Raw genomic sequence first — 19,879 nt, forward strand, 5'->3', positions numbered from 1 at the left:
CTATTTAATAACTAAAAAGGTTACATATAAATCACTTCTTATATTTAACTTCTAGATTTCATCCTTTTCCTCTCTTTTGAAGTAAGCTACTTTACTTGCTGAATACCTTATCATTGACTCAGATACAACTGAGTATTGAGTATTTATTAAATGCAAAGCTCTTTATTAAATGAAAGAAAGCATACTAGTTCTCATCACAAAGAAAACTGATGTCTAGTGGTAAATACAAGACTAAAAAATAATTAAAAGTAAGGTAAATTGGAAAGGACTAAGTATAACTTAGAGAGGCACAGCTACAGAGTACTGAGTATTCAGGAGGGGGCAAAAACCACATCTGGCTGGGATGAGGTAGATCGAGGAAAACTTCCTGGAGGACGTGGCAGTTGAAATGGTCCCGGAGGTGTGGTTAAGACTTAGAATTAAAGCAATAGTGGCCCAGGAAAGAAAGTCTGGGCAGTGAAATCAGAGAAAGTGTAAGACAACTGTTAAGATAATGCAGAAACAAACTGATAGAGAATATTGAATTGTTTGCTGGAGCACAGGACACTTAAAGGTAAATAAATAACAGGTTGAAAAAGAAGGGTGAGGAGAGTCTCAGAAGCCACAGTATCTGAACGCCACTTTAGTAACATACCCTTTCTCCGGGTTTACCACAATGGCTCGAGGTCTGTCCTGCTCGCCTTTTAGCACCACTCCAACTGATCTCCCATCTAATCTTGTCACATTAATGACATTGGTAGCCTCACAAGTCCAGTAGATGTAGCGGCTGTAAATATCAATGCTGAGGTCATAGGGTTGTATTTCCAGGTTCTGACTCGGAACTGAGCTCACAACCACAGTAAAACCCTAGGGAAAAAAAGAAATACAGAGAAAATTAAACTCCAGGGGCAGATAACCCTGAGGCAATCAGTCACAATGCTTACACCTACATGGGCACACAGCTGAGAAGGCTCTCTCAAGTCTTAAGGAGTATTTCTTACTGATATCTTTTTTTATGGGTAATGTGCTTCTTTGTTAATACACATCTCAAATGTTCCTTGGGTTATCCTGCTGCTGAAAAAAAGAGCTGAGGTCAGATTAGTTGCTCCAAGAACCTGATAATGCCTTGATTAAGAGATGGGAGTGAGAAGGTGGCAACTATCTTCTCTAAACTGGAGACAACTGTGGCTAAAACCACACCCTAGAAATATCTCTAAAGCAGCGGATTGCAACTAGAGGCAATATTGCCCCGCCATGGGCATTTGGCAATGTATGAAGACATTTTTTACTGTCACAACTGTGGGAATACAACTGGTAACTAGCAGGCAGAGACCAGGGATGCTGTTAAACATCCTACAATATTCAGAGCAGACCCCCACAACAAACAATTAATCCAGCCCAAAACGACCACAGTGCTTGAGAAACCCTGCTCTAGAGATAACCGCAACTAGTAAAGGCTACAAATCATCTCCTTTTCTGATCCTCAAGTCTACACATGCAATTTTTTAAAAATAAAGTCAAGCAAAAAGAGAGGCTTTGTCCATTTGTGCCATCTGAACTGTATCTTACTGGTATCTCTGAAGTAACATATTCCTTAATTTCTATCTATTAGTTATCAGCCCATCAGTCCTGGCCTATATGGTGGAAAGTGTGTCTGGAATACACAGCTATTACTATACCCTAAATGATCTCTCAGCAGCCCTAAATATATTACCTCCTTGCTCTTTAAGATGAGACATAGTGAAAAACGGTACTCTGACTTCCCTAAATTTTAATACATTCAAGATACAACTTACGATCACTGCTATGAGGATGACAACAAGTAATTATTTATAGTATTATAATCCCAGTCTGACAGGGCTTGGCCACAGAAAGCAAGCAAAGAAGTATCGATAGTGATGTGTAAATCCATAATTGGCACGTAAATGGGTAAGATTTATTGATAATATCCTCATTCCCATCCCACAGTCACCAAATAATTATGACCAAAAAAAACCCACTGGATTAATAACACGTTAGATGTTTTTAACCCTACTGAGATTGTGTTATATGTTTCATATCCTCTGAACCTTTTAAATAATAGTTAATTAGTAATGTAACCGTTATTTATTGAGTTCCTGTTACATAACATATAAGAGCTATGTGCTTTGCATTCTTTTCAGCTAAAAGTTCCTAAGAATCCTAAGTGAGGGATAGAGCTGGAATCAGAACCAAGGCCTATTTCAAGGCTTCTAATACTCCATACAATAGAAATGTAAGGAAAAAGACTTCATAAAGAAACATAGGGGTCAGTCACAAAGCCATTACCAATACAACAGCTTAAGTACGCCTAACAATTTTCATCATATCATCATCATCAAACAATTGCTTACTCAAAATATCATCAGAAGGAAAAAATAAGCTACTAGGTCCAGAATTTCAGTTTCATACACACATACACACACACTTAAGCAGAGTCAAGACTTAAGTGAAACAGAATGGTTGGTGAGTACAGTTATTAGTCAGGAGAAATGAATTTTGAACCAAGCTCTCAATTACCTGGCTGCCATCTTCTTGTGCCTTTCGGATCATGTTTTGTCGTGAGTCAATCCAATAGAGTTGCTTGTCCAGTGGGTCATAGTCAATGGCCCGGACATTCCGAAGGCTGTGGATGGGAAGGATGATGTCGGGGCTCTGTTGTTCATCAATCACCATGCGGTTGATGGCACTCTTTTGACTGAAGAGCAGGAAAGTCGTAGGAGCTTAAAAGGAAGAAAAGAGAAAATCTGAAATCTAGTTACCCTACATCCTCTATCATCCAATGATTTGATCAGCCTGTTGTATGTATTTCATACAAAACAGACATAGATGTTGAAGAGCTAAGGCTGAGGACAAAATTCTTTGGCATGCCCTCAATAACTCTCTTCAGAGTAACACTAATCAGCTCTCTGGTTACCAAATCAGTTATGAATTTACCTAATGACATAGCCACCTACCCTGTTTTTCTCCATCTTGTCCACAGAGATACCACAGAAAACTTCATTTCCATCAGGTATTTGATATACAAAATTCTCCTGGTCTACCAAGTGAATAACCCTTAACCTATTCTGTCTGGTGGGTGGCAGGAACCCTGGGCTTTTATAAATTAAAGCAGAAACTTCTAGACTGATTTTACACTTGACAGGGCAAGACCCATCTAAGGAAAAAAAGAAAGAAGGCTGATTTTTAGTCTCAGCCTTCTCATTTGATCTTAAGTCACTGAGCCTCTCTAGGCCAAAGTTTACTCAGCGGTAAAATAAAAGTCATAGTCATCTTGTTCCTCTCACTGAGTTGCTACGAGAATCTTACAACGTATATGAAAATACTTTAAAAACTGTAAGGCACTATATAAATGTAAATTTTTAATATGTTTTTAATAACTTAAAAATTATTTATAAAAAATTAACAGAGATGGGGTCTCGCCATGTTGCCCAGGCTGGTTTCGAACTCCTGGGCTCAAGCAATCCTCCCACCTTGGCCTCCCAAACTGCTGGGAATACAGGCAGAGCCACTGTGCCCACCCATAAATTTAAAATAATTACTTATTACCAGTAGTAGCAGTAATAAACTTGGTATTAACAGGCACTGAAACCTTAATGGATTGAAGATACTATTTTGTTGTGTATGTGAGGACGGCATGGAAAGAGAGCAGGTAAAAATTACAAAAATAATAACAGATGCTTTATGATATGGTTTAGCTGTGTCCCCACCCAAATCTCAACTTGAATTGTACTCCCACAATTCCCATGTGTTGTGGGAGGGACCCAGGGGCGGGTAATTGAATCATGGGGGCCGGTCTTTCCCGTGCTGTTCTCATAATAGTGAATAAGTCTCATGAGATCTGAAGGGGTTTCCACTTTTGCTTCTTTCTCATTTGTCTCTTGCCACCGCCAGGAAAGAAGTCCCTTTTGCCTCCCACCACAATTCTGAGGCCTCCCCAGCCAACCTCTTTTTGTTCCCAGTTTCCAATATGTCTTTATCAACCGCATGAAAATGAACTAATGCAGTGGTGCGATCTCAGCTCACTGCAGCCTCCACCTCCCAGGTTCAAGCAATTCTCCTGCCTCAGCCTCCCAAGTAGCTGGGATTACAGGTGCCCACCACCATGCCCAGCTAATTTTTTTATTTTTAGTAGAGACAGGGTTTCACCATGCTGGCCAGGCTGGTCTCGAACTCCTGACCTCGTGATCCACCCACCTCAGCCTCCCAAAGTGCTGGGTTTGCAGATGTGAGCCACCATGCCTGGCCAAGAATGACTTCTGAGAGAGCTACCAACAACTTCAAAGTCTAATGCCATTTTTAAAATCTTCATTAAAATATCTGTATACATTTCATAATTATACTCTATTTTCTTAGTGCTTAGACATCACCTAAATACAGGAAAATTCTGTCCTTCTCAGGAATATAAAACATAAATAGCCAAGCCACGACTCCTTGCTTTATTTCCTCCTATTCCCCATTCTTCACAGCTCCATTATTTGTGGTCTCTCAGCTTATTTTACATTTACACTCAAATGAATACTGGCTTAAATCCCAAAGGAAATCAGTACTCACAAAGAAACTTGGTATCTACAAAACTGCAATTCTGCTTTAAGTTCTTCATTAGTTAAAAACCCACACTCCGCTTGGAAGATTTAGAAAGTTATCCCAATGATCCTACTACAAATCTCCATTTCTGGAGTCCATCATACTAATACATTGATTTAACAACTTTCAGCAATTTTTGTGGAGTCCATACTTCGAGCAGTAAAAACACATCACACAGAATAGCTAAAAAGTCTCCCACTATCATTTTTATTTTAAAAGAATCATATTTTGGCAGTACTACTTTCTTAGTAAAGCAAGAAAAAAATGTTTAAAGGTTCTAAATCGGCTGGGCACAGTGGCTCATGCCTGTAATACTAGCCCTTTGGGAGGCTGAGGCAGTAGGATCACTTGAGGCTGGGAGTTCAAGACCAGCCTGAACAACCCAGCAAGACCCCCTTCTGTTTAAAAGACTTAGAAGAAAGATCCCAGAGTTTTAGTTCCCATATTTTCTTGCCTGGGAAGCAATTAATCAAATATATATCTGGCTCCTAGGATATTTTGATGGGTACTCTCTTTTCCAAGCAAAATTTTAACCTTCAGTAAGATTCCACAATTAGTTGTGGATCTTGTTGTTCTAGAAATGCAGATTAAGAGAAAGCCATATGTGGCTCCAAATAAATACCTGCTCCAAAAAGTCTACTCAAATATATTAAAAATTACAAATTAACTGGTTATTTCTAAAAGGCAGCTAATATTTTGACCTATTTTCAAGTCAGTAAGTGTTTAAAATGACAAAGAATATGCCATTTTAAAAGCCTAAATCCACCCTATCAAATTTATGTAAACTCTAACCACCTCTCTCACATTTCCTTCAGAATGGTGCTTTAACAACGACCTCATCTGGTTGTCTTGAGTCTCGCATTCCCACAATGGAGACATCAGAGAAGCTGGAGGATGAGATGTACGTAGGAGGGAGCTTTTCAGTTCTCTTCTGAAGGCATATGTGTTCACTGGTAGCTTAGACAAAGGTGTTGCTCTTGTTTAAGAATAGAATAAACTATAAGGCCAAGCCCATCATGTATGACTGTACCATTTGTGCTCTGTGCCAGGGGCATTGAGTAGGAACTGAAATCCAGTCCACACTTCCTTAGCCACGCCATACACCTGTAGGGCTAAATCTGCTCAGAGGAAACATCTTTTTCCAATTTGCACAAAGATGCCACAGAGGCCACTTCAGTACTGAATAAAGGATTACACAATCTGGCTTCCCATTTCCTCTCTGATCTCATTTCTTTATTCACTTCATTCCAGCAACACTAGCTTCCTAGGTGTTCCTCTAACATGTCAGACATGTTCCCCCAAGACCTTTTGCATTTACTATCCCCTTTTGCTTGATAGGTCTTCTCCCAGATATCCGCATAGCTCATTTCCTCACTTCCTTCAGTTCTTGACATAAATGTCATTTTTTCAGTAAGAACTTCCCTAATCACCCCAGTTAACACTGCAGTCCCTGCCACCATCACCCTTTCTTGCTCTTTATATTTCTTCATTATACTTATTGCCACCTAACCCCTGACATAATTTATTTAGTTTATTATCTGTTCCACTGAATTTCATTCACTGCTATGTTTTCCAATGGCTGAAGTAATGCGCAGCATGTAATAGGTGCTTGATAAATAAACACTCATTACAATAATATATGAAGAAACAAAGAAACAAGCAATAGAGCCTAGCGCAGTGGCATGTGCTCGTAGTTCCAGCAACTTGGGAGATTGAGGTGGGAGGACTGCTTGAGCCCAGGAGATCAAGTCTAACCTGGGCAACACAGTAAGACTTGATCTCTTAAAAAGAGGAAAAAAAGCCAGAAAGAAGCACTGAGTGACAAGGAGAGCCTTGTTGCTATGATTTTGAAAGTAAGAAAATAAAATTTGAGATGAGGAAAGGAAAAGAAAAATTTATTTAGGACCTCCGATATATTACATATCATACTAAATGTTATTTAATCCACAAAATTATCTCTATTTTATAGGCGAGTGCACTGAGGATCTGAAAGGTTATGCCAGGCGTAGTGGCTCATGCCTGTAATCCCAGCATTTTGGGAGGCCAAGGCTGGTGGATCACCTGAGGTCAGGAGTTCAAGACCAGCCTGGCCAACATGGTGAAATCCCGTCTCCACTAAAAACACAAAAATTAGCCAGGCACCGTGATGCATGCCTGTAATCCCAGCTACTCAGGAGGCTAAGACAGGAGAATCACTTGAACCTGGGAGGCGGATGTTGCAGTGAGCCAAGATCACGCCACTTTACTCCAGCCTGGGTGACAGTGTGAGACTCTGTCTCAAACAAACAAACAAACAAAAAGTCTTTCAGCCAGAACTGCCATCTTCCAGTAATTTGCCAAAATGATGAACACAAAGGGAAAGAGGAGAGGCACCCGATACATGTTCTCTAGGCCTTTTAGAAAACATGGAGTTGCTCCTTTGGCCACCTATATGCAGATCTATAAGAAAGGTGATACTGTAGACATCAAGGGAATGGGTACTGTTCAAAAGGAATGCCCCACAAGTGTTACCACGCAAAACTGGAAGGGTCTACAATGTTACCCAGCATGCTGTTGGCATTGTTGTAAACAAACAAGTTAAGGGCAAGATTCTTGCCAACAGAATTAATGTGCGTATTCAGCATGTTAAGCACGCTAAGAGCTGAGATAGCTTCCTAAAGGAAGCTATCAGAAAATGGAAAGTTATCAGAAAAAGAAGGAAAATGATCAGAAAAAGAAAGAAGCCAAAAAGAAAGGTACCTGGGTTCAACTGAAGCGCCAGCCTGCTCCACCCAGAGAAGCATATTTTGTGAGAACCAGTGGGAAGGAGCCTGAGCTGCTGGAACCTATTCCCTATGAATTCATGGCATAATAGGTGTTAAAAAAATAAAAGACTTCTGGACTGTTAAAAAAAAAAAAAAGGTTAAATAATTTTCCCAAGGTCACAAAGCTGTTGGGTAAAACAGCGTATGTGTTTTTCCAAGCCTTGCCTTGTTTCTTCATTCATTTATTTAACAATAATTTCTTGAGTGTCTACCACAGATTAAGTGTTATTCTAAGGCACATAAGATATGTCAATGAAGAAAACAGAAAAAAAATTGTTGCTTCATGGAGTTTATATTCCAACAGACAGACAATAAGCAACAAATATAATAAAGAAGGAAGTGACATAAATAGTAGAGTGTATAAATTACATAATACATAAAGAGGTGAAAGTGCTATGGGAAAAAGAAAAGAAAAAGTACAGATAAGGGGCACTGGCATGCTGGATAGAATGGCAGCATAATTTTAATTTTAAATAGCATAGACCAGGTGTCACTATGAAGGAAACAATTAAGCAAAGACTTGGACGTGAAGGGTATCCACGCAAATATATGCAAGAACACTCCAAGCAGAGTAAACAAGCAGTTCAACAGTCATGAAGCGGGAGTACCCGGCCTAGCTGAAACCAGCAATGAGGCCAGTGTGGCTGTCATGAAGAAAGCAAGAGAGACAAGAGTAAAAGCTGAGGTTAGAGAAGAAAACTGAGTGGTGGGGAGTGAGAGTGAAGAAGGGGTTATGAAATGCGGGGTATAGGTCATGTAGGACCCAGTAGGCCATTATAAGAACTAGGTTTTTATTCTGTGTGAAATGAGAAGCCAAACTTCTCAAAAGAGATGTCTATATATGTCACTGTCGTTTCCTTTTTTCCATTCACGTTTTAATGTACTGCATGCATTCTGCATTTCACCATTACTTCCCTGAAATTACTCTCTTCAGGGTTAATAACCACTTTACCCAAAAATCCAGTGTACGCTATTTTACACCTCCCCTTACTCATTTAACAGAGTTCATTTTTGAAACAACCGAACCTCTGTCTTCGTGCCTCTATTCTCTCCCGCTTTTCCTCTTACCTCTCTGGTTGCTACTTCTCAGTGTTCTCTGTGAACTTCTCTTCCTCAACCAGAGCTGCATAGTTTACCAAGTGCCTTCTTTTCTCTCCATCAGAGTTAGCCCACTGATGGGGGTTATGGCCCACAAGTTAAATCTGGCCTGCTGCTTGTTTCTGTAATAAAGTTTTACTGGAATTCAGCCACTTCCATTTTTAAAATGTATTGCCTGAGGCTGCTCTCACACTACCATGGTGAGAGCTGGGCAGAGTTCAGCAGGTGTGACACAGCCTAAATACCCACAAAGCCTATGAGAGAAAGCTGCTGGCTCTTGAACTATACCTTCTCTTTAGGTAACCTCATTCATTTTAAATACATCCTGGTAATCCCAAAATTTGTATCTTCAACCTCATGTCTCTTCTCTGATGACAGTCCATCATCTATGACACATAATCTAGAGGTCATCCTTGCTTCCTCCCTTTCTTTCCCACACAGAACTCATTAACAACTTCTGCTTGCTCTAGCTTCAAAATACATCTCGAATCCATCAACCTCTCTTCAACACACACGCTGCTGCCACCATCATTGTCCAGGTCTACCTGCATTACCACACTGGTCTAACTGACTTCCCTGCTACTGGTTCTCCCCAGAAATCAGACCATGTATTATCTTTAATCTTCATAACAACCCTATACAGCAATTACTATTATTATTCCAATTTTACAAATGAGAAAAAATTAAGGCTTAAAGAATTTATTACTTGTGTAAAGCAAAAAAGCTAATGTGTGGCAGAGATTCCAAAGTATAACCTCTTAATCACTCCACTACATGCTTGTGTCCTTTCTCTTTCACTACTGAAGTTGGCATCAGAATAGACCAAATTTTTCCTATGGGAATTCTGACACATTCTCTCAAGCACAAAAGAAAGTCATGTCAATAGTTAATTACCTCTAATATCCTTAGCAGTATGTTACTTTCCATCATATTGACCCAAACCCTACACCCCTCCCATAATCTACTCTTTCTGATCTAATCTACTTATTTCTTAATCGTATCTACCAATTTGTTCTTGTCTATTCACCAAGAAATGGGCCTTCATATATATTTAAGTTATAAGCCAGGTTTCCCCTAGCCAACGATGTTTTGTTGCACACTTTGTTGTTAGTGTTATGTGTGTACTTGCCGGTATTTAAAAATCAGGAGATGAGGGAGTCACACACACAAAAAAATCTAGATTCAGGACCAAATGAAAAGATCTGGTAACATCAGCTTCAGTTAAATTGCAACTGCCTACTATGTTCATTACATGTTCTCTTTAGTTTCTCATCAACTGTTACTTTATACTGGGTTACATGTTCTCATAAGCATTTTCTGTATGGCCTGTTAAACATTTAAATTTTTTATGACTGTCCTACTCTATGCACTTCAAAGGACAAGTAAGTTGTGTTTTGCGATTCACTGTTTTACTATTTGTAATGCTCTTCCCTTCCTTTACAATAAATATGATGCATGAAACTATGCAATTTTTACACTTAATATTTAATGTCCAAGGGTAAAAGACTTAATTTTTCCTTTTTTTTGAAGAAAGAATCTCTCTGTGTCACCCAGGCTGGAATGCAGTGGTGCCACCATAGCTCACTGCAGCCTCAATCTCCTGGGGCCAAGTGATCCTCCTACTTCACCCTCCTGAGTAGGTGGGACTACAAATGCACACCATTACTCTGGCTAATTTTTTTATTTTTTGTAGAGGCAAGGTCTCGCTATATTGTCTAGGCTGGTCTTGAACTCCTGAGCTGAAGCATTCCTCCCACCTCAGCTTCCCAAAGTGCTGGGTTACGGACATAAGACAATGCACTAGCATAAGACTTAATTTTTCTATAACATCAAATTGCTATCATCAAACAAGTAATAAGTAACAAACACTTGCATTCCCCTACCCTTTAACCAAACAAATGACCCCCTCTGGATTTCCACACTATTTAACTTTAGAAAAAACACACACTAAAGTACTTTGAAAATGCTGCTTTCTCTCATTCTAGCTTGCTTTGGAGGGAAATGCAGCTTACCACTACAAGTCCTGTTGTCAGCATTAAGAGAGTAGTGGGCAGGGCATCCACAAACAAAACCCCCAACTGGCACAGCCAAGCAGAGGTGGGAGCAGTGCCCATTGCTGGAAGCACATTCATTCCACCCTGACTGTCGAGATGAGTGAAAGACGAGGATGTCCATCACATAATCCAAATGGCCCTGAATGATGGTGCGGTTTTGGCCACTGGTTTTGTTGGCACGCTCAATGCTGCGTCGGCTCCAGTCCGTCCAGTAGATATAATCTTGGTACTGAGTTAAGCCAAAAGGATGAGGCAAGTCATCTGCTATAACTTCACGGTTGAGCCCTATTTTCAGAAAGGCAGTAGACAGGGGAGAAGCAGAGTGATGAAATATGTGAGAATACAAGTGTCTTGCTGGCAAAAAGAAAAAAAAAAGCCCTAACATATAAAACATTACATTGTAAGCAATTTAAAATAGAAAAATTCATTTAAAAGCAATTCTAAAACGAGACCAGTTCTCTGAAATCAATCTATCTTCTGACCCCATGCTTCAAACTTATATTCCTGCTACGAATCACTCAGTTTCCTAAAATTCTTGCAAATGGTCTACTTTAAATGTGGTTTTATTTTCTCTACATAAGGGTCTACAGTTCACTTTTTCTTCTTGAACTATAGAAGGAAAAGATGGAAATATATATATTTTACTGGTACAAAAGTCATTTCAGGAGTATCTAGGGAGTTATAAATTTCATTACAAGTCCAATAATAATGAAACTTTCACATAATAGAAAGATGAATCCAAGTACCTGGATCACTATTAATAACAAACAGGATACAATTCCAGAACAGAAGAAGAATGGACACATTCATATGAAGTTGTATTAAAAGTATCTAACCAAAGATAAATAGCAGCCACGGATTTTTGCATGGAAAGAATACACTGTTTGAGTAAAAAGTAGTAAAGCTTACCAAGCATATTTGAAGATTCTATTAAGTTGGTGTCCAGGTCTGTCCAATAAAGCCTCCTTTTAGCATAATCAATAGTTAGGCCGTTTGCCCGCCCCACATTTGGAACTAAGGTAGTACGTTCACTTCCATCCATTGCAGCTCTGTCTATCTTAGGTTTTCCACCCCATTCAGTCCAATACATAAATCTAAATTCAAAATAATAAATATTTAACATTTCAATTTTTTATTATCTGGGGGAAAGAGTCATATTCATGCAAAGTAACTAAATAAATTTAAAGAAAACATACAGCAAATCAAGGAAATGGGTTAAACAAAATCATGGCTACAATGCTTTCAATTATTTTGGCACCCTAAATATTTTTTTCCATATCCCAAAAAGGAAGTGAGTCAGCTTTCCTTAGTCTTTCCAATAAATTTGTTCCATCCAAACCTAGGAATTGGAAATAAACCAACAGTTTATTGCAGTACTGGCATTTATAAAACTAATATTCAAGAAAACAGCAAAGGTTTAAAGCTCTGGTCTCAGAATCTGGTTCACTTCTGAGTGAAATATTTTTATATATTTTTGAATATTAACTAATTTGAGTTTTTAATACGCTGAACTTACTTTTTGACTTGTGTAATCAACTCTTCCTCAAAATAAGTTGCAGAAGTACATGAAAGGTAATTATAAATACTAAGCCTTTAACTGAAGTCAAAAGCAAAGCTTGAAAATGTATTTGGTCATATGGTCCAAGGGAGCATACTATATGGTAAGAACAACGAATCACCCCTTGATGTGTCCACTGGGCAATGAACACTATACTACACTACAATAATCTCTGTGAAATTTTAGAATAATTACTTTGCTGTTATTTTCCATTTTTGAGTTTTGCACTTTAATCTTACAGTAATCCTACAGTATAGGCTTTTTATAGATGAAGAGCCCAAAACACTACAAGAAATGTGAACAACTTATCTAATGTCTTCAAGCCAGTTAGATGACAGAGCTAGAACTAGAACCTAATCCTTGGCCAAATGCCCTTTCAAGTAAACTAGTGAGGTGCTAGTTTTTGAGACTCTTGAATACTGGAACTAAAAAAGCACATCACATGCCAGCTCTCACGAAATACCTGAGGACAGATATTCACTCACCAGCCTGTCAGCTGATAGCTGACTTGGTAGCAATGTATGAACATGCTTTTCTGAAAACTGAAGGTATCCTGCCTTTATATGCATTTGCACTTGTCAATTGACAGGCATGTGCACACCACAAGAGCCAAAGAGAAACAACTGTGAGAGAAATTTCATACTTGCCAGCAGCAACCAATTAGTCCCAACTATTAAATTTATCTGTCTGGCAGCTAATGTTTAGAGCAAAGATCACCACAATATGTCAGTGCTGACTAGATGAATTACTAGCTAATCATGGAATCAATGTCATTTCAGGGAAATTATTTTAAGTAGCAAACACAATAAACATATTTATATGTTCACACTGTTTACTTCTTTTTTTTTTTTTTCAAGATGGAGTCTTGCTCTGTCGCCCAGGGTGGAGTGCAGTGGCACGATCTCGGCTCACTGCAACCTCCACCTCCCAGATTCAAACAATTTTCCTGCTTTAGCCTCCAGAGTAGCTGGGACTACAGACACATGCCACCATGCCTGGCTAATTTTTTTTTATCTTTAGTAGTTACGGGGTTTCACCATGTTGGCCAGGCTGGTCTCGAACTCCTGACCTTGTGATCTGCCCACACCTCGGCCTCCCAAAGTTGCTGGGATTACAAGCGTGAGCCACCACGCCCGGCCTGTTGACTTCTTTTATAAGTGGAATTTTTCTTCAGATTTCAGATTTCTTAGCTGCCGGCTTTAAAAAATTTGCTGACTATTGTAAAAAGGAACACCCGCCCTTGAAAAACGTCACGTTGTAAACAGTTTATTCTACCTTGTAATAACAAAGCTACTGCCAGTTTATAATAATGATCAAACCAAACTATCCATTTTGAATTAATAAATACTCCAAAATAAAGCTTTTTAAATGTAGTTTTTTCTTAGCTCACAACATTGTTTCGGTGGGTTTACTTCAATAGGCTTGGAATCTAGTGTAACTGGGAAGGAGTGCAAGCAACTACAGATGGATAATACCTCTTGGTATATATACTTAACATATCAGTATACTCATCAGTAACATCTGATTATTAACCCATTCCCCTCTTTCTTCACCTAAAGTTAATTACGACAAGAGTAAAATTAGCTAATAATTATTCAAATCAGCAAAATATCAATTAATAGTGTTTTTAAAAGTTCATCTATCATTTAGTTCTCAGATTCCTAATACGTATTATTTAAAACATTAAGAATATCATCTGTAACTATGCCATGTTCCCCGAAATGTACACTGCAGTTGCAAAGAATGCAAATGTAAAGCTGTTTACCCTTCGGCAGGGTCCAACGCGAGAGCTCTGGGACTATCTAGGTCTTTCCACACCAAAACTTGCCGGTGCTGCCCATCCAACTTTGACACCTCAATTCGATTCGTTCCTGTGTCTGCCCAGTACAAGTTCTTCCCAAGCCAGTCTACTGCCATGCCTTCTGGATAATCTAAGCCAAATTCTACCACATGTTCCAGTGCACTGCCATTCATAAAGGCTCTGCTGATGGTCTGCAAAAGAACATTAACAACTAAGTCATATGGCATAAGTCTAAACCCTATCCACAAAGAAGGTTTGGTTTGGTTTTTGTCAGGGGCAAGAGGATCCAGAAGTGCCAAGAGGCATACTATCTCCTATTAAAATTCACATAACTTGCAAGCACAGAAAAATTTGATGTCAATCTCTAATAAATGCAACTTCAAGTTTTACTGCCAATTCAGGGGAGAAATTTTAAAACTCTAAAGAACCAAAAATTTATTCTACTAACAGCAGAATGACTTTACTTTTAAAATTTATCAGTAATCAAGTGGAAAAGCTGTGACCACAATGCTACAGATCTTAATTAGTGGTCAATTTTCTAAAGGTGCTTAAGATTATGGCAAGTCATCATGCCTACCATATAAATGAATGTAACCATTATACTACCATTATAGCACTGAGTCCCATAATATTTTTAAAAATCATAATTCAAACTAATAATAGATACTACATCTTATCAAGTATTATCATAAGTACGTTTTGTCCGTAGATTTTGTCACTTAATACAACAGTCCTGCAAGTATGGCATCACCCCTATTTTATGTTTTTGAGACAGAGTCTCACTCTGTCACCCAGGCTGGAGTGCAGTGGCATGACCTCAGCTCACTGCAACTTCTGCCTCCCAGGTTCAAGTGATTCTCGTGCCTCAGTTTCCTGAGTAGCTGGGATTACAGGTATGCGCCACCATGACCAGCTAATTTTTGTATTTTTAGTAGAGACGGGGTTTTGTCATGTTGGCCAGGCTGATCTCAAACTCGTGACCTCAGGTGATCCATGTGCCTCAGCCTCCCAAAGTGCTGGGATTTACAGGCCTGAGTCACCACCGCACCCAGCCACCCCCCGTTTTCAAGATGAGGAAATTTAGAACATCACCCAATGCAAACCAAAATTTATTTATTTCATTTATTCACTTAATAAATTTAACTGAACACCATTAGAATCCAACTCTGACTCCAACACCCCATGTTTTCGCACATTACAAAAAAGTTTACATGAGTTATCTGAAACAAGCCCAAAACAATCTGGAAGAAGAAAAGATTATTCTTCAGATTTATAGGTCGGGAGCTTCCTCTCTGGCTATCCTGGTATTCTTTTCAGTAACTATTCTAGGAAGAAGAAAATAAAGAATAACTCATTGTTGGCCTTTTCCGCCTCAGTCAGGCCCTAAAATTTTGTTTAAAGTAAATCACGAATTTTTGTTTAAAGTAAATCAACAGCCATTTTATGTGAAGCACACATTTCCTTACTCAGCTAATTGCAGAAAATGTCATTCATCATTTTCAAATAGAAGAAAGTAGAGGAAGACTATGGCTTGCAGATTTAAAACACTCTGGCAAAGTATCTGTATTAAAAAGCATCTAATAAAATATTGAATGGGCCTTTCCCTTCACTTAAAAACTTAAGGGTTTTGGCCGGGCGCGGTGGCTCACGCCTGTAATCCCAGCACTTTGGGAGGACGAAGCAGGCGGATCACGAGGTCAAGAGTTCGAGTGGCCTGGCCAACATGGTGAAACCCCGTCACTACTAAAAATACAAAAATTAGCTGGGCGTCGTGGCACGCACCTGTAGTCCTAGCTGCTCGGGAGGCTGAAGCAGGAGAATCGCTTGAACCTGGGAGGCAGGGGTTGCAGTGAGCCGAGATTGCACCACTGCACTCCAGCCTGGGTGACAGAGCAAGACACCGTTTTAAAAAAAAATAAAAACAAAAAAAACTTGAGGGTTTTTGTTGAACTCTGCCTGTCAAGCAATGAGGGAGGTGGGTCACAGCATGAAGATTCAGAAATTCTAGAAGTTCTCCCTTTTAGTCCCTAGCTTTAATATTCCATTTCTTTTGCTAACCTTGAGTGATATATCAGTCCAATAAATTCGGTTGTCTGTCACATCAAAATCCAAAGCAGAAGCTTCTTTGACACCAGTGAGTGGAATAGCCACATTATTATTGTTTGTTTCCAAAGAAATTCGTCTGATATCTGCTCTCCGTGAAAACAAAAGGAAAGCCTCTGGGACAATGCAGGTCTTCATGTCACTGATGAGTTCAAAGCCAATAGGGCAAGCACAGCGAAGGCCCTGAGGTCTATAGAGGCAGAGATGGCTACATCCCCCGTTTTCCTCAGCACAGGGGTTGGAACCTAAAAGATTAATTATAAAAGGGGCACAGAAGGACACACACATTGACACATTCAACATATTTTCACTTTTAAATTACTTAAGCGTTTGGTTCACAAATGCCTATGATTATGTCTTGCTCCCAATCTCAAGTTTCAATTCTAATATCACAAACAAGTAATATGCAGATTAATAGGGAGTAAAAGCATGGTGAAGTATTTTCCTTTAATACCACAGTAAGCTTTAAAGTAAGGTATATTATCCATACTATCAGACTGAATTCTTTTGATGAAGGTGTGCCTGTGCATGTGTATTCAGCCCTTCAATTCAAACTGGGTAGCTAGAGTAGTAAGTCAACGTTTAAAAGGTCCCTTCTCAGTAAAAAAATAAATTAAATAAATAAATAAATAAAAATAAAAAATAAAAAAAAGGGGGGGGCGGTAAAGAAGGTTTCAAAATTGCCTCAAAACATCAATAATTTACACTGCTGACTATCTCCATCTTTCTTCATTCCTGGTTTCCATTTCTAAGAAAGCTTTGGAGTTACTCACCAATCACTCGATGAACATTTGTGGCCTTTAGGCCCATGAGGTCAGGCAGCTGATCTATGATCACTTCCCTCTCTGCACTTCGTTTATGAACTCTTTCAATGCTACGCCTCTGCCAGTCAGTCCAGTAAACATAATCACCCAACAAAGTAAATCCAAATATGTGAGGAATTTTGTCTTCCACTAGTACTCGTCTCCCAGTGCCATCAGTATTCATAACCTTCAGGTTTAAATTCAAAAGAGAAGGGGATGAACTATGTATTTATTCTTCAGCTAAAAATAACAAATCCAACTGCCTGTTGTATAAAAATCCAAGAGTCATCTTGGTATTCCTATTACAATGCTTTCTCAAAATTACATGATGATTTTATAAGAATGATTTCAAATTTTCCATATAAGCCTCTATTTGACCACTTTTCCCCCCAATCTCATATTACTCTTCCTTCTAAAAATTCTGGCAACTTTAGATTATGCAACTCTTCTATTAAACAATTGTGGCAAAATTAAAAATACAGTATCATCACCTTAAGTTTGCACATTTGCTTTCAAATTATAATGTACCTTCATATATATTATCATATATTTTGTTTTATAACATCTTTTATTTTACCCTGAGAGCTTTGCCTATGGAAACTGAGATTCATGTAAGGTCACAGAGCTTGTAAACACAGTTGATGTCTTTTTCAGGACTCTTTCCACTTAGCATGCTTTTTATTTTGTTGTTGTTGTCAGTAACAACAAAAAACAGATAAAAGGGATCTCAATAAATCTCTCATTCCTCTGAGATTATAATCACAAAAGTATCGGGATTATATGACACCCTCTCTGCATCTAAGTTTCAAGAAACTAGGATGTACCTTCTCTTTCCAACTACCTAATAGTAACATTATTAAATTCACTCTGGCATTCATACTGTATTCACAGTGCATTCACCATGCACTATTCAGTGTTGACTTACTTGGGATACCTTTATTGACATAATATAACTAATATTTGATATTTGCATATAAGATTATATCTGATACCTTTTTTGGGGGGGTAGGAGCAGATATTGTTCACATGTACATGTTTTTAGTATGAAATAACATTTCTAAAGGCTAATTTGCCCAGCACACAGGCCCCTTTAAGTGGCAGAAATGGTCTCAGGCAGGGACTTGAACACTGGGACTCTGGAAGGCTTGCTCCATCTTTCAGAACAGAACAAGGTCTTCTCAGTTTCTACTGCAGCATTTCCAATTGCATTTCCAGGAACATGTACTGCTACCTCATCTAAAAGGTCATATACTTAACAGTGAACCTATGTCCTGCATTAGGGAGAGTTCAATCATTCTATTAGGGAGCACCCAACACAGAGTGATAAATATTCTGTATTATACAACACTAAAATATTACTTTCTTATAAGTTTGTGGTATGTTAAAATATGCCTGATTCGGTTTTATTCTTAGATTTAATTCTATCTTATTTTGCATTATCTTACATTTAATAAATTACGCTAATTTTGCTGATCTTTACATTCAAATGTTGGCCTTCCTATTAAAATTTGCTGGTGTAAAAGCATAAACTAGATGCCCAATATTAAACTTTTAAAGAATAACACTTATATTTCTACTTCTATTATGAGATCAACAAAATCTTTTCTCTTTCAGCTATATCACTTTACAACATTTTTGTTTATTTTGATAAATAAATAGCTTAAACAAAAGATGGATGATTAAGTATGAATTAGGAAAATGGGGCTGGGTATGGTGGCTCATGCCTATAATCCCAGCACTTTGGAAGGCCACGGCAGGAGGATCACTTAAGCCCTGGGGTTCAAGACCAGCCTGGACAAAATGGCAAGGCCCTGTCTCTACAAAAATACCAAAAAATTAGTCAGGCATGGTGGGGTAAGCCTGTAGTCCTAGCTACTAGGGAGGCTAAGGCAGGCAGATTGCTTGAGCCCAGGAGTTTGAGGCTGCAGTGAGCTATAATCAAGCCACTGCACTCCAGCCTAAGTAACTCCAGCCTAGGAAAAAAATCTTTAAAAAGAAAGAAAATACGTAAGAATGAAATTAAAAATCATTGTGAGAAAAATAATAAACGCCACAATTCTAAGACCTTTTTAGTAAACATAATTCTGCATCTTCTATTTACCAGTTTCCCTTCATTCTTCCGTTCTCTAAAAAATTTCTCATGATCAGCAAACAGTATTGTGGCAGAAAGATTTGTATTTCAAATATAAGCTTTATCACTCAGTGGGTACCCTTAAGCAAGTCTCACAAATAAAATAGGGACAGCAGTCCAGGCACGGTGGCTCACGCCTGTAATCCCAGCATTTTGGGAGGCCGAGACGGGTGGATCACGAGGTCAAGAGATGGAGACCATCCTGGCCAACATGGTGAAACCCCGTCTCTACTAAAAATACAAAAAATTTGCTGGGCGTGGTGGCGCACACCTGTAGTCCCAGCTACTCGGGAGGCTGAGGCAGGAGAATCGCTTGAACCCAGGAGGCAGAGGTTGCAGTGTGTCAAGATCGCGCCACTGCACTCCAATCTGGCAACAAAGCGAGACTCTGTCTCAGAAAAAAAAAAAAAAAAAAGGGGGACAGCGCCACTGCCATCACTGAATTAATTAAGGATCAAATAAAATAATGCTAAATATATAGCACAGTATTAGGTGCACTATCTGGTAAACACTGGTTCCTGTCCTTTAAAATCATTTTATTAAAATGCTTTAGTTCCTAAATGTAAACAGTTAAATGATTGTATTTAATTATTTAATGTAGTGCTTCAAAATAAAAATACATAAATATAAAAGAATATATGAAAATAAAAGACCAAAACAACCACTCACTGTTAAACTGAAGACAAAAACCAAGAGACCTTTATGTATCCTGAAACCAGTGGGAAACTACACAGCTACAGCCTCCCATTTCCTACTCCCATTTTTATTGTTTACTTTTGCTAGTTAGATATAAAGTAACTAAAACAGTAAACAAAAAAGAGCAAATATTTGACAATTTCATATGAGTACACTTTTGCTGCTCTGCCAGACCCCTAACTTACCTCCCCGCAAATCAAACAACATTAGTAAAGACATCTAGTAAATGCAAACCACCATGATAGAC

At 38.6% G+C, this 19,879-nt stretch overlaps 1 protein-coding gene across 3 annotated transcripts in view; it reads right to left on the bottom strand.

Annotated features, from left to right (window-relative positions):
• Window positions 1–19,879, bottom strand: part of LRP6 (LDL receptor related protein 6) — a 153,418-nt gene that overhangs the window by 32,435 nt on the left and 101,104 nt on the right. For all 3 annotated transcript variants that reach the window (XM_019039057.4, XM_004052742.5, XM_055358689.2), the window contains 7 exons: window positions 16,776–16,992; window positions 15,958–16,247; window positions 13,864–14,090; window positions 11,450–11,634; window positions 10,499–10,825; window positions 2,518–2,720; window positions 635–846 (listed from right to left, as the gene is read on the bottom strand). In XM_019039057.4, coding sequence (XP_018894602.3) covers window positions 635–846; window positions 2,518–2,720; window positions 10,499–10,825; window positions 11,450–11,634; window positions 13,864–14,090; window positions 15,958–16,247; window positions 16,776–16,992 — 1,661 coding nt within the window. The remainder of the gene's footprint in view (window positions 1–634; window positions 847–2,517; window positions 2,721–10,498; window positions 10,826–11,449; window positions 11,635–13,863; window positions 14,091–15,957; window positions 16,248–16,775; window positions 16,993–19,879) is intronic.

Source organism: Gorilla gorilla, chromosome 10, assembly GCF_029281585.2.
Source record: "Gorilla gorilla gorilla isolate KB3781 chromosome 10, NHGRI_mGorGor1-v2.1_pri, whole genome shotgun sequence".
Classification (NCBI taxonomy): domain Eukaryota; kingdom Metazoa; phylum Chordata; class Mammalia; order Primates; family Hominidae; genus Gorilla; species Gorilla gorilla.